Source organism: Esox lucius, chromosome 3 (assembly GCF_011004845.1).
Source record: "Esox lucius isolate fEsoLuc1 chromosome 3, fEsoLuc1.pri, whole genome shotgun sequence".
Classification (NCBI taxonomy): domain Eukaryota; kingdom Metazoa; phylum Chordata; class Actinopteri; order Esociformes; family Esocidae; genus Esox; species Esox lucius.
Genome location: NC_047571.1, coordinates 36,452,060 through 36,463,875, shown reverse-complemented (window position 1 = coordinate 36,463,875; position 11,816 = coordinate 36,452,060). Strand labels below are relative to the sequence as shown.

At 40.1% G+C, this 11,816-nt stretch overlaps 1 protein-coding gene across 1 annotated transcript in view; it reads right to left on the bottom strand.

Annotated features, from left to right (window-relative positions):
• Nucleotides 1–292: 292 nt before the first annotated feature.
• cacnb2b (calcium channel, voltage-dependent, beta 2b) overlaps nucleotides 293–11,816 on the bottom strand; it is a 35,414-nt gene continuing 23,890 nt past the window's right edge. The window contains exons 10-15 of the mRNA XM_010903901.3: nucleotides 10,471–10,479; nucleotides 5,632–5,783; nucleotides 5,256–5,351; nucleotides 1,290–1,460; nucleotides 1,041–1,054; nucleotides 293–780 (exon numbers count right to left, since the gene is read on the bottom strand). Coding sequence (XP_010902203.1) covers nucleotides 1,049–1,054; nucleotides 1,290–1,460; nucleotides 5,256–5,351; nucleotides 5,632–5,783; nucleotides 10,471–10,479 — 434 coding nt within the window. The 3' untranslated portion in view covers nucleotides 293–780; nucleotides 1,041–1,048. The remainder of the gene's footprint in view (nucleotides 781–1,040; nucleotides 1,055–1,289; nucleotides 1,461–5,255; nucleotides 5,352–5,631; nucleotides 5,784–10,470; nucleotides 10,480–11,816) is intronic.

The window sequence follows — 11,816 nt, the reverse complement described above, 5'->3', positions numbered from 1 at the left end:
CTCTTTACTCTTGCAAGGATCCTGGGGTGGGCCTGGGAATATGCCCGTCCAGTCAACATTTGTTTTGTGGATCTGGAGAAGGCGTATGACTGGGTCCTCCGGGAGATACTGTGGGAGGTGCTGCGGGGGTATGGGGTGAGGAGGTCCCTTCTGAGGGTTATCCAATCCCTGTACGTCCAAAGTGAGAGCGGTGTTCGGGTTCTCGGTAGTAAGTCGGACTCGTTCCATGTGGGGATTGGCCTCCGCCAGGGCTGCGCTTTGTCACTAATCCTGTTTGTAACTTTTATGGACAGGATATCGACATGTAGTGGGGGTGGGGAGGGGTTGCAGTTCGGTGGGCTGGGGATCTCATCGCTTCTTCACTGGGGGCTTGGGATAGTCTCTCTTCAGTGGGAGCTGGGGATAGTCTCTCTACAGTGGGGGCTCTTGACAGTATCTCTTCACAGGGGGCAAGGGAAAGTCTCTCTTCAGTGGGGGAGGTTGATACTATCTCTCTACTTGGGCCTGTTGACAGTATCTCTTCACTGGGGGCTAGGGATAGTCTCTCTTCAGTGGGGGCTGGGGATAGTCACTCTCCACTTAGGGCTGTTGACAGTATCTCTCCACTGGGGGCTAGGGATAGTCTCTCTTCAGTGGGGGAGGTTGATAGTCTCTCATTTCAGTGGGGCTTTTGATAGACTCTCCCCTCTTGGGGCTGTTTACAATATCCCTTCACTGGAGACTTGGGATAGTCTCTCTTCAGTGGAACCTTTGATAGTCTCTAGGGGCTCTTGATAAGTCCTTGGTGGAGAGAAAATATGAAATTGTTAAATCAAACCCTAGCAGCTTTAAAGGGATGGTTAAATAATACCTACCTGCCCTAGTGTAGGCTTCCAGTCATTGTGCTAATACTAGTTATCATGCTAATTAACATTACCTAAAAGAAGCACATCAAACTTTCTTTATGTTTGACAGAGATAAATAACATGTTTTTGACAAATTAACCTGACTTATGGAATTTATAGGGAATTATGTAATGTATAGTGAAAATGGTTACTCACCAGGTATCTCAATTCTGCATATTTGTAATATAGGAGGAGAAATGACAAATGGCACATACATGAAAATGGAACAGGTGTTTGGGTGCATCTGTGGTAATATTGCAACAACAGAAAAGGACTAGCTATAGAGATATTCTAACTATGTAGATGCTGTAGCAATGGTGTTGTTTTCATTGAGACATCTTGTGTTGTTTTAACTTCAGACACTGTTTAACTGTAGACTTGGGTTGTGGTTAGGGTTAGGGTTACCTGTGGAGAAGGGCTTGAAGGCAGAGTATTCTCTGCCAGCTTCTCCACCAAGGGGTTGACAGGTTCTGTTTCTGGGGGGTGAGTGGCCCTCCAATAGGCCTCTAGATAGTCTGCAATGTGTTCACAGGCATCGCTCAGCTGATTCTCATCCAGGATGACATCATACATCTCCTGCAGGCCAGACTGGTTGTTAATGTCATTCAGACAAGGAGAAAATGTATTACAGCCTGCAAAACTAGTCCCTCAATGGACACCATTGGAAAAAAAAAAAATAGACACTAAGATCAATGAATGAAATTAGGAACCTTAAACACTAAACCCTTTTCTTCTCCACTCACATCTTTCCAACTGTCTGATGCATTTTGTTTAAAATGCATACATTTTCCTTTGCTTTTGCTTGGTAAATCATAAGTGTAGCATTCCCAGTCTTCAGAATCTTTGTTGAATATTTTCCAGACTTTTAAAACAAACTGTTTTGTTTGCCAAAAGAAATGCTTGCTAGTGGCAGAGGTTAAGAAATTGTCAGTGGTTAGACGCATAATGACATCGTCAGATAAACGCTGCCCAGCTGGCCTGCTGTTGTCTTTTCCCAGATAGGGAAGTGCCTTCAACATATATTTTGTTTTAACCCCAAAACCAATCCAGAACATTAACTACAATTTGTCTGTTTTTTATGCCATGTACTGTGTGAATCGACAACGTGCTTTGGTAGGGAATACCAGTTCATCAACAGCTTTTCTATCAAGTCTAAAACTTGCAGAGAAGTAAATTGTACACATCAGGACATTGTAAGGAAATACGCTACTGACCAAACCATGCTACCACTCTTACTGTGTAGCCGCCCGTCTGCACAGTGAACTCCAGCCACACACTCACTACTTTATACTAAAGAAAATGTACTGTAAATAAAATTTTCCTAATAGCTCCACCCTTTCAGTTCATCAATAAAATTGACAATTTAGGATTTTTTTTCGATTGCCCATTTTAGTCTATTAAATAACAAATTGTTGTTGCCATATTTGCCACATTGCCTTACACATTGTGTTGAAATGCTTCTAGATCACAACGTTATCCTCATGTATGAACTATTTTGAAAGGTTTTATCAATCAATGTAGATCTGTAGCCTAAGCCACTCTGGGGAGATCTCAAACATGAGGTTGATGCATGATGACCAAAGACGTTGCTTAATCTGGAGTCATTTTGCCAAGAAGAATGGGCAGCTATACCACCTGCAAGAATTCGGGGCCTAATAAACAACTATTTCAAAAGACTACATGCTGTCATTGATGCTAAAGGGGTAATACACAGTATTAGAAATAAGGGTATGCAGACTTTTGAACAGGGGTTAGTACAACTAATGTATGATTGTGCCATTCTGTTATAACCTACAGTTGAATATAAATCCCATAAGTAATAGAATACATGTGTTTTGCCTGTTCACTCATTTTTTCTTTACAAATGGTACATATATTGCCAATTCTCCAAGGGTATGCAAACTTTTGAGCACAACTGTGAAATGTTTTCTGATCTTGCCTTTCTGACATGGTCTACCTGTCTGAATTAGATTCTGTTTTTGTAGCCTATGCTTATTTTGTAGGCCAATGCCAAATTATTGTTTGCAAAGAGTTAGATATGTCTGTAGTCGATTAGGGTGGGATAAAGTTGGATCTGTTTTTTAATTCTCTTTCTCTTGTATAGTGCATGCTTGTCAGCAAATGTAGTAACAACACAGGGGAAATCCTCTAGTGCCAGTCCAGCTTCTGTAATAGCAGAGATACATTCAAATTCACTTAGGTGGCTTGTAAGGCTTGTTCATTAACTTTCTTTAAAATTTATTTTGGTGCTTATGATACAGGTTTGGCTCTGATACAGGCAATATGGCAGTAACCCTTTTTTTCGTTTCATTATCTGCACGGAACACTTTGTAACCAACTGGAACAACATCTGCATTGTGCTTTGACAACCAAGTTTCAGATAAGATAAAATTGTCTGGGTTTGTCTTAGCTGCTAACATTGCAATTAAATCCAACTGCTGCCAAAAGTGCATTGAAAAAGTACAGCAAGGTATTAGACTTCAAGCGCCTTGTGTTTTTTGAAAACATGGATTGCCAATAATTACATAATTTCTATAGACAGGTTCATCATTTATTTTTACGGTCAGGAGACGGATGGCCACTCCAGAACCTTCACCTTTATCTGCTGTAACCACTGGAGGGTCAACTTGGCCTTGTGCTTAGGGTCATTGACGTGCTGGAAAGTCCAAGAGCGTCCCATGCGCAGCGTTCGTGTAGACGAATGCTAAAGTTGTCCACCAGTATTTTCTGATAACATGCTGCATTCATCTTGCCATCCATTTTCACAAGATACCCTGTGACTTTAGAGCTCACACACCCCCAAAACATCAGTGAGCCACCACCATGCTTCACAGTGGAGATGGTATTTTGTTCACTATAGGCCTTGTTGACCCCTCTCCAAACATAACGCTTATGGTTGTGACCATAAAGCTCTATTTTGGTGTCGTCACTCCAAATAAAGTATGCCAGAAGCTGTGAGGCGTGTCAAGGTGTTGTTGGGCATATTGTAACCAGGCTTTTTTGTGGCATTGGCGCAATAAAGGCTTCTTTCTGGCAACTCAAGCAAGCAGCTCATTTAAGTGATTGACTGGCATTTGCAGGGCTTTGTATATCTTTTAATATCCTTTTCCATCTTTATAAAGTTCCATTAACTTGTTACACAGGTCTTTTGACAGTTATTTTCTGCTCCCATGGCTCAGTATCTAGCCTGCTCAGTGAATCACGTGAGAGCTAACAAAATGATTGACTATTTATACACAGATACTAATTGCCATTTAAAAAGCCACAGGTATGGAAATTTCATTCCTTTTCATCTGTGTGTGTGTCACTTTGTGTGTCTGGAACATGGCCAAACATTCAAGGGTATGTAAACTTTTGATCAGGACCATTTGGGTGATTTCTATCATGATTTTGAAGGGGCCAAACAACTATGTGATGATAAATGGCTTCATATTATTACCATCCTTCAATAAAATATTTATTTTGTGTGATCAATCATATTTTAAAAATCAATGCCAAAATGTCACAATGTCTGCCAGGGTATGCAAACCTATGAGCACAACTGTACATTTGTAACAGCGCCTCTTACACAGGACCTATTAATGTTAAATGTGCCTTTGTTGACACCTTGTAGAAATCCTAATAGAACACTCTGTTGGGTTAGGGTTAGGGTTAGGGTTAGGGTTAGGGTTAGCTAACCCATATGCCTAAACCTATATTTTTCACTGAGCCTTTTCACAGAAGTATAATCTTTTTCTAGAAAATTCTTTAGACAAACAGCAGTTATCATGACTTGCTAGTAGTTAAAGATGCAGAGGACATAAATCTCTTTCTGAAGAAACTTTCAGGAATCTTTTTCTCACATGAGGCAAGCTGAGCAAAGAGGGTAGACACCACCTGGTTGGGCAATGAGTGGGAAGTGTAATGTGGTCAGCAGTTAATAAAATCTGCTAGGGAAATTAGATTAAAAATTACAGCTTTCCAAACATAGCTGTGTTCAACCATTCTAAATGTTCTAGATCAGGAAATTAGTTAATAATTTTTTTTGGACCATGAGTATTTTGTTTTATCTTTGAAACACTGCAAACCCGAAGGAGAATTAAACCAGAAGGGGGTTATAAGTATAGCTTGGGCCTTAGACTAATACTATATAATACTTTACTAATTCAAGATAAACCAGAAGTTTGTTCTGCTCTTTAAAAGTTATTATGGTTAGGTTTGGGTTATTGTGGTTATGTTTGGATTATTATGGTTAAGTTTGGGTTATGGTTTTTAGGGTAGTTAGGGATCAGGCTAGGGTTAACTTTAGGATTATTTGGGTTATGTTTGTGTTAGTGACATACGTGCTTGGTATGTTAGTGTTAATATGATAAAGGCGATGACAACACTTACTGTGGGACACTGGGCCAATTTGTCTGCTGCTACCATCTGGACATTGAGATGTTTGGTTTGAGACTTCCCCCTGGTTTTGATCAGTCTTGATAAAACCTGGGTATCATTAGAGTTAGGTTAGAGAACATTAGAGAACATATACCTAAACAGCATACTTTTACCCAGCTGCATAGAACCTTTATCTATTTAACTATGAGGAAACTATAATTTCCTAACAAAGCTGTGTAGAACATTAATTAACTCAGCTGTGAATAATATTTCTAACCCAGCTGTGATTAACCATTTCTAACCCAGCTGTGAGGAATCTTCAAAAACCCAGCTGTGAGGAACCTTTAATAACAAAGTTGTGGGTAAATATTAAAACAGTGCTGCATACTTTGGGCGAGGACACTTTGATGTAGACCAGGATGGGGGCCAGAGAGGTCTTGGATAGCTGTATGGGGTGGTTTACTGTGTCAGCATCCAGCACCACTAGCTGCAGACTCCGTGCCAGCTCGAAGATCCGCTCCACCTCCCCTTGAATCTGGGCTACAGGGACATTGAACAGGAGAGTAACTAAACCATTGAACAGTTCATGCTAACTTCTCCAACAGCACCCCTTAACCCGACCAACATATTCCCCACACCCCTCAATTATTTCACCCTAACCCTCAATTATTTCACCCTAACCCTCAATTATTTCACCCTAACTCCTCAATTATTTCACCCTAACCCTCAATTATTTCACCCGAACCCTCAATTATTTCACCCTAACTCCTCAATTATTTCACACAAACTCCTCAGTTTCTTTGCCCTATCCCCTCCAAACCCTCCAGGAATCGGCGTTCGACGTCGCCAGAATATTAAGGACAAGGCTCAAACACACCTTTTCACTTATAACCCATTATCTGGGTTTAGCCATGCAGATGTTAAAGACAGGGAGAGTTTGGGTGTGGAGGGAATAGTGAGGAGAATGGAACATGATTTGAGAGGGAGGATGAAGAGGGAGGAGAGGAAGTGGGGGCAGCATGATGCCCAGGACAGATGGAAGGGGGGTTTAGGTGTAGGAGGTGGTAGGTTGGGGACAGGGAGGTAGGGAAGGGTAGAATGTTAGGATTGTGGTGCTTCCCTGGGTTTTATTTGGTGGTATTGTTTGTCATGTGGGTATTTGATATGCATTGGGTTGTAATTACTCAGGGTTTGCTTTGGTGATGCTTTTGGATATTTATTATCCCCCACATTTTGGGTGGTACATAAAAGCTATTAATTCACTTGTGCATCGTTTGTTGATTATCCAACCTGTTACTGTCTAGAGTGTGTCATTCTTTTTTGATTCCTATTCCTCAGTTTTATTTTAAGTGCCAAGATTGCACACCATTGTTCCTGAGTACCTAAGTTCCCTTTTCTGTGTTTGAATAAATCCATTTATGTTTCAACCTTTGCAACTGGTTCTGTGCCCCTCACTTTTAAAGATACTGTAACACATCCTTCAAACTCACATCCTTCAAACTCACATCCTTCAAACTGTAACACATCCTTCAAACTGTAACACAACCTTCAAACATCTCTATTCAAACCCAACAAAGAACTCTCAGAACTCTAAATGTTTTTAAACTTTTAGATCTACTCTAGCAAAATATAGTTGCTGTCAAACATTTAAAATAATGAATTGCGATTAAGCACATAATCTTCTGTAGTTAGGGTTAGGGCTCCCGTAGTGTCCACCAGACGGCAGCAGCGTGAACAGAGCAAAACCTGGGTGTGGTCTTTGATGATGTTCCATGCTTTCCTCCTGCATTGTGTATGGTAGATGTTTGCACGGAGGGGCATCTACAACAGCCAATGACATGCTCTGCAGATTTCAGATTTTATGCAGCCCTGTCGGACTCCAGTGCTCAGGCTCAATTACACGTGTCCTTGTTTTCAAAAGAAAGGCAATTTCTTTGTCCATTAACCGTAGAACTGCCAAGCCTTTTTGACCCCCAGTAACTGTCACAGCCGTACGCCGTTTTACATCATTAGCATACTAATCGTCCTTAATACTATGGACATTCTCCTCTGCAGCATCACCATCCAGCCAGAGCATCTGTTCATCTACTACATCATCATCAAACTATGTAGAAGTCAAAAAAATTATGAATTACAGAATTTGTTTGTTTTAAATGGTTAATGAATTTTAAAAATACAAGAATGTGTTTGTATTGAAGGACTCATCATATGAAAAAAACTATAAAAATTAAAACATAGAAAAAGATGAGGTCCAAAATGAATAGGCTGTGAACAACGTGTCTTTGCACATCTCTCTCAGGGGTTGTAGTGGGGCTATCGAGTTGATTTCCCTACCCCAGTGCATCTACCCCAATGCATAGCTCTAGTCTCAGATTATTGGTATATAAGGTTTTACCTGTAGGTGACATTAATAAGTTATTGGAAAACCGAGAGGAGTTAATAGAAAAAGACGAGGTCTAAAATAGGCTGTGAACCGCACGTAGGATTTGGGTGCTATTTAGTTTCTCTTTCCCTCCTAAAATAATGTAGATTTTAGATTTACATTTGATAAATTAGTCTACTCAATAAGTTAAATCCTCTATTGAAAACCAGTAACTCATGGGCCTATATCGTTTGCATTATGTTTCAATAATAGCCTAATTACATTTTCATTCATCTGGGAGTATCGCGCATTCATCCATTGATGTCATGCATTCAGTAAGGGGTGATTAGTGCCTGGGTACCATTTGGGTACGAATGCTAAGTGGTGTGGGCTGTTGGTGGATTAAGTAGGAAAACGGTGGGTAAAAAAACTGGTGAATCGTCTATAAATTGTTTTCTGGAATTCAGTTTAGAATTCTGACAATGGAACAATGTAATATACGCCTACTTAGGAAATGGCATGATGGTGGAGGGTGTAGCTTTCAAAATGTTAGTTTTATTTTATTTACAAACTCAAACACAAATTGGCTTAAGCATTTGGTGGTTCTAGTGTTAAAATAACATCAAATTGATCAGAAATACAGTGTAGGCATTGTTACTGTTGTAAATGACTATTGTAGCTGGAAACAGCTGATTTTTAATGGAATATATACATAGGAATACAGAGGCCCATTATCAGCAAACACCTGTCCTCTGTTCCCATGGCACATTGAGTTTGATAATCCAAGTTTATAATTTTTATCATTTGATCTATGTGATCAGTAGAAAACCTGTCTGCAATTATTTTTGCACAGCTGAAAACTGTCATGCTGATTAAAACCTGTTGCCTCCACTGAGCTGCAACCGTCCCGGGACACCAAACGTTTATGCCACAAAGTGTGCAAAGTGTTGTAAATATATATTTTTTGTTATAGGCATATTATATATGTGCAGAAAGCTTAGAATCTCGTGAATCTAACTGCAGTACACAATTTAATGTAGCTATTACGGCGACTAACTCCTATGCAAGTTTTTGAGTATAGTCAACATCCACAAAAATGGCACCAGGGTCGCTAGTTTGGTGTCTGATGGCAAATTGTGTACTTACAATTAGCTCCCAGAGATCTTATCTTGATGCTCCCAGAGATTTAGCCAAGCATCGTTTTGTTTGATAAATTCTGTTTTTATAATCCAAGACGATTCATGTTCTCCACCGCGTTGTACAACAAAATCCAACTCGGAGCAAAACTATTCATGATATTCCAACCTTACTAGGTTTTAACACAGCAATATTTGGTATTCCTGTAAAGAACAGAGTCTCTAGCATTTACCCAGACATAGTTTATCCTTCTGCGTTGCTTATATGCTTCGCACAACATAAGCAAAGACATACAGTCTGGCACCAGTTACGCGTGAGCGCATGTCTTTGGAAGCATGTTGCTCCCTCAAATGACGACCAATGGATCTGAAACTCGTTAGGTTGAGAGCACACGAGCCACACACAGGACACACCAACAGTGCGCACCACCCCCACAAATCTTCAACCAAACTTGACTATTGCGCAAGACGCATAGCTGTCGCTGCTCACGAAACTATATTCGGCATTTAAAGTTTAAATGGCTACTCCTAGTGGAAAAGCAACATAGAAGACCAATTTGGACTAGATTTTTGGAAGAAATCATGGACTGTGAGTCAAGCAACTTGATGAGTACAATAAGATAGATTACCCAAGACATACAGTGTATTACCATTAGCATATTTGGCTATGTTAGGTTATGTTATGCTATGTTAGGCTATGTCATATAGTTTCTGAGCATTTAATGTCAATTGGGTCACGTCATTATAGTAGATTTCAGTTCATAATGTCCTTATATGTAACCAATTGTCTGTGATTTGGCTATGACATTGTGTGGCTGTTTTTTATGGCCTATTCATCCCCATATTTCTCCCTGAATAACCAACAGTGATTCAGGAGGTCTCTGGCTCTTGACCCCCACCCCACTCCATCATGTCACTGGCCATCTCACTGGCCATCTCATGTTTGGCCTTCCCCACTGCAACTCAAACATGATGAGGAATTTAGTGTTTTATCTTCTGCCAAATCTATTGTGTTATACTTTCCTGCATTAATTTATAATTCCTGCAAACTAAAGAGTGTCTCCTTTCAAATGGTACCAAGAAAATGTTTCTCCTATATTCAGGTCATGAGCTACAAGCATTTAGATTTGGGTACATCATTTTAGGCGGAAATTGACTTTTTGTGCCCTTCAACTAACAGGTTAAAGAAGCAATAAAACTGGCCTTCTTTAGACTAGTTTTATTAACCTTCTTCTGAAACTCATCAGTATATTCTTGTTCTGAGAAATGAAGGCTATTCTATGTTAGAAACTGCCAAGAAACTGAAGATCTTAAAACACTTTGTATACTGCTCCCTTCATAGAACAGCCCAAATTGGTTCTATTCAGGATAGAAAGAGGAATGGGAGGCCCCGGTGCACAACTGAGCGAAAGGACAAAGACATCTGAGTGTCTGAGTGAGAAACAGATGCCTCACAGGTCCTCAACTGGCAGCTAGATAGTAAATAGTACCCACAAAACACCAGTCTCAAAGTCAACAATGAAGAGATGACTCTGGAATGCTTGCCTTCTAGGCAGAGTTGCAAAGAAAACTTGGCAAGAAAATTAGTCCATAAAAAGAAATGATTCAGATGGGTAAAAGAACACAGACACTGGACAGAGTAGGATTGGAAAAAAAGCCAGTCACCTCTTTACTGTTGACATTGATTCCTGCTAAACTCATACATATTTTTAATATGTGTTATACATACCAGCAGTATCTAGAAGCGGATAGCAAGTTGAGGGACAGAGTGGAGGAAGACAGTTAAATAACATTATCATTGTACATTTTTTAATTGGAAATTACTTATAAAACTTATTTTCATTTGCTATTATAAGAAATGCTATAGAAAACAGTGGTAGAGCATACAGTAGGCTTTAAAATGATAAGAAAAATATTTTCAAGGTGATATGTTTTGTTCTCTGTGCTCGACTGTGTCCAGTAGAGCACAGTAGAGGGGTTGGTGGTGTCCAGTAGAGCGGTTGGTGGGTGTTGGCAATGCTTGGCAATGTGGGTGGATTGATTTCCTGCCTGTTGGGCCCTGTCCGGGGCCTCACCCGCACCCCGTCTGAGCCCCAAGGTCTTATGCTGCTATATTATTGTGCTGGGGGAGTAGGGTCAGTTTTCCTTCTCCGCTATAAATCCTTGTATATCAAAGGAATGCATTTTCTCCCTCTGAGCCTGGTTCCTCTCAAGGTCTCTTCATAAATGTCAGGCTTCTTAGGGAGTTTTTCCTAGCCACTGAAATTCAACACTACTGTTGTTTGCTCCTTGAGGTTTAAGGCCGGTTGTTTTGTAAAAGCACTTTTTGACAACTGCTGATGTAAAAAGGGCTTTATAAATAAATTTGATTGATTGAATAAAACCAAAAATCCAGGTATAGACATAAAACACCAGGTATTATTTTACCATTTATTGGATAACTTATGTACAGCAATGCACACACAATGTCTTGGCATTCGATTCTGCACCTCTGGGGTAACTCATTGCCATCACATGATCATGTATACGATATTACAAACAACAACATCACCATAATAACATTAATAGCAATTCCCATAAGAAATTAGCAAGGTACTCAGTGACAACCCCCACACAAAGGAAACACAGACCCAAACAAGTGGAGGCAGTGGTGGTGGGTGGATTTGACCCATATGCTAGTATGACCATCAGCATATCAGACTGAGTAATGTTGTGGAAATTCTTGAACTGATGTATACTTGGTCCTATACATGTATAAACGGGTTACTAGTTAAAGGTACTGAGTCCCCATGTTTGGATGAGAAAAGCAATGTAGGAGAGGGGGATCTGGTATATGCCTAGGGGGCATCATTGACTGGAATCAGCAGATTATAGGGTTACTCGTAAATCTGTATAACCCATTAGTGTCAATCTATTGTTTGTCCAGATATTATTAGTCCACTTATGAAGTTGAGAATGTTACCCATGAGGGAAAGGACAGCCTGACCCCTTGGGTGAAACCTAGGAATGTGATAGAAAAAAGTGGAATGTGTTCTGTTAAGTTAGGACAGATATGTGGCATCTTACCACACCCCT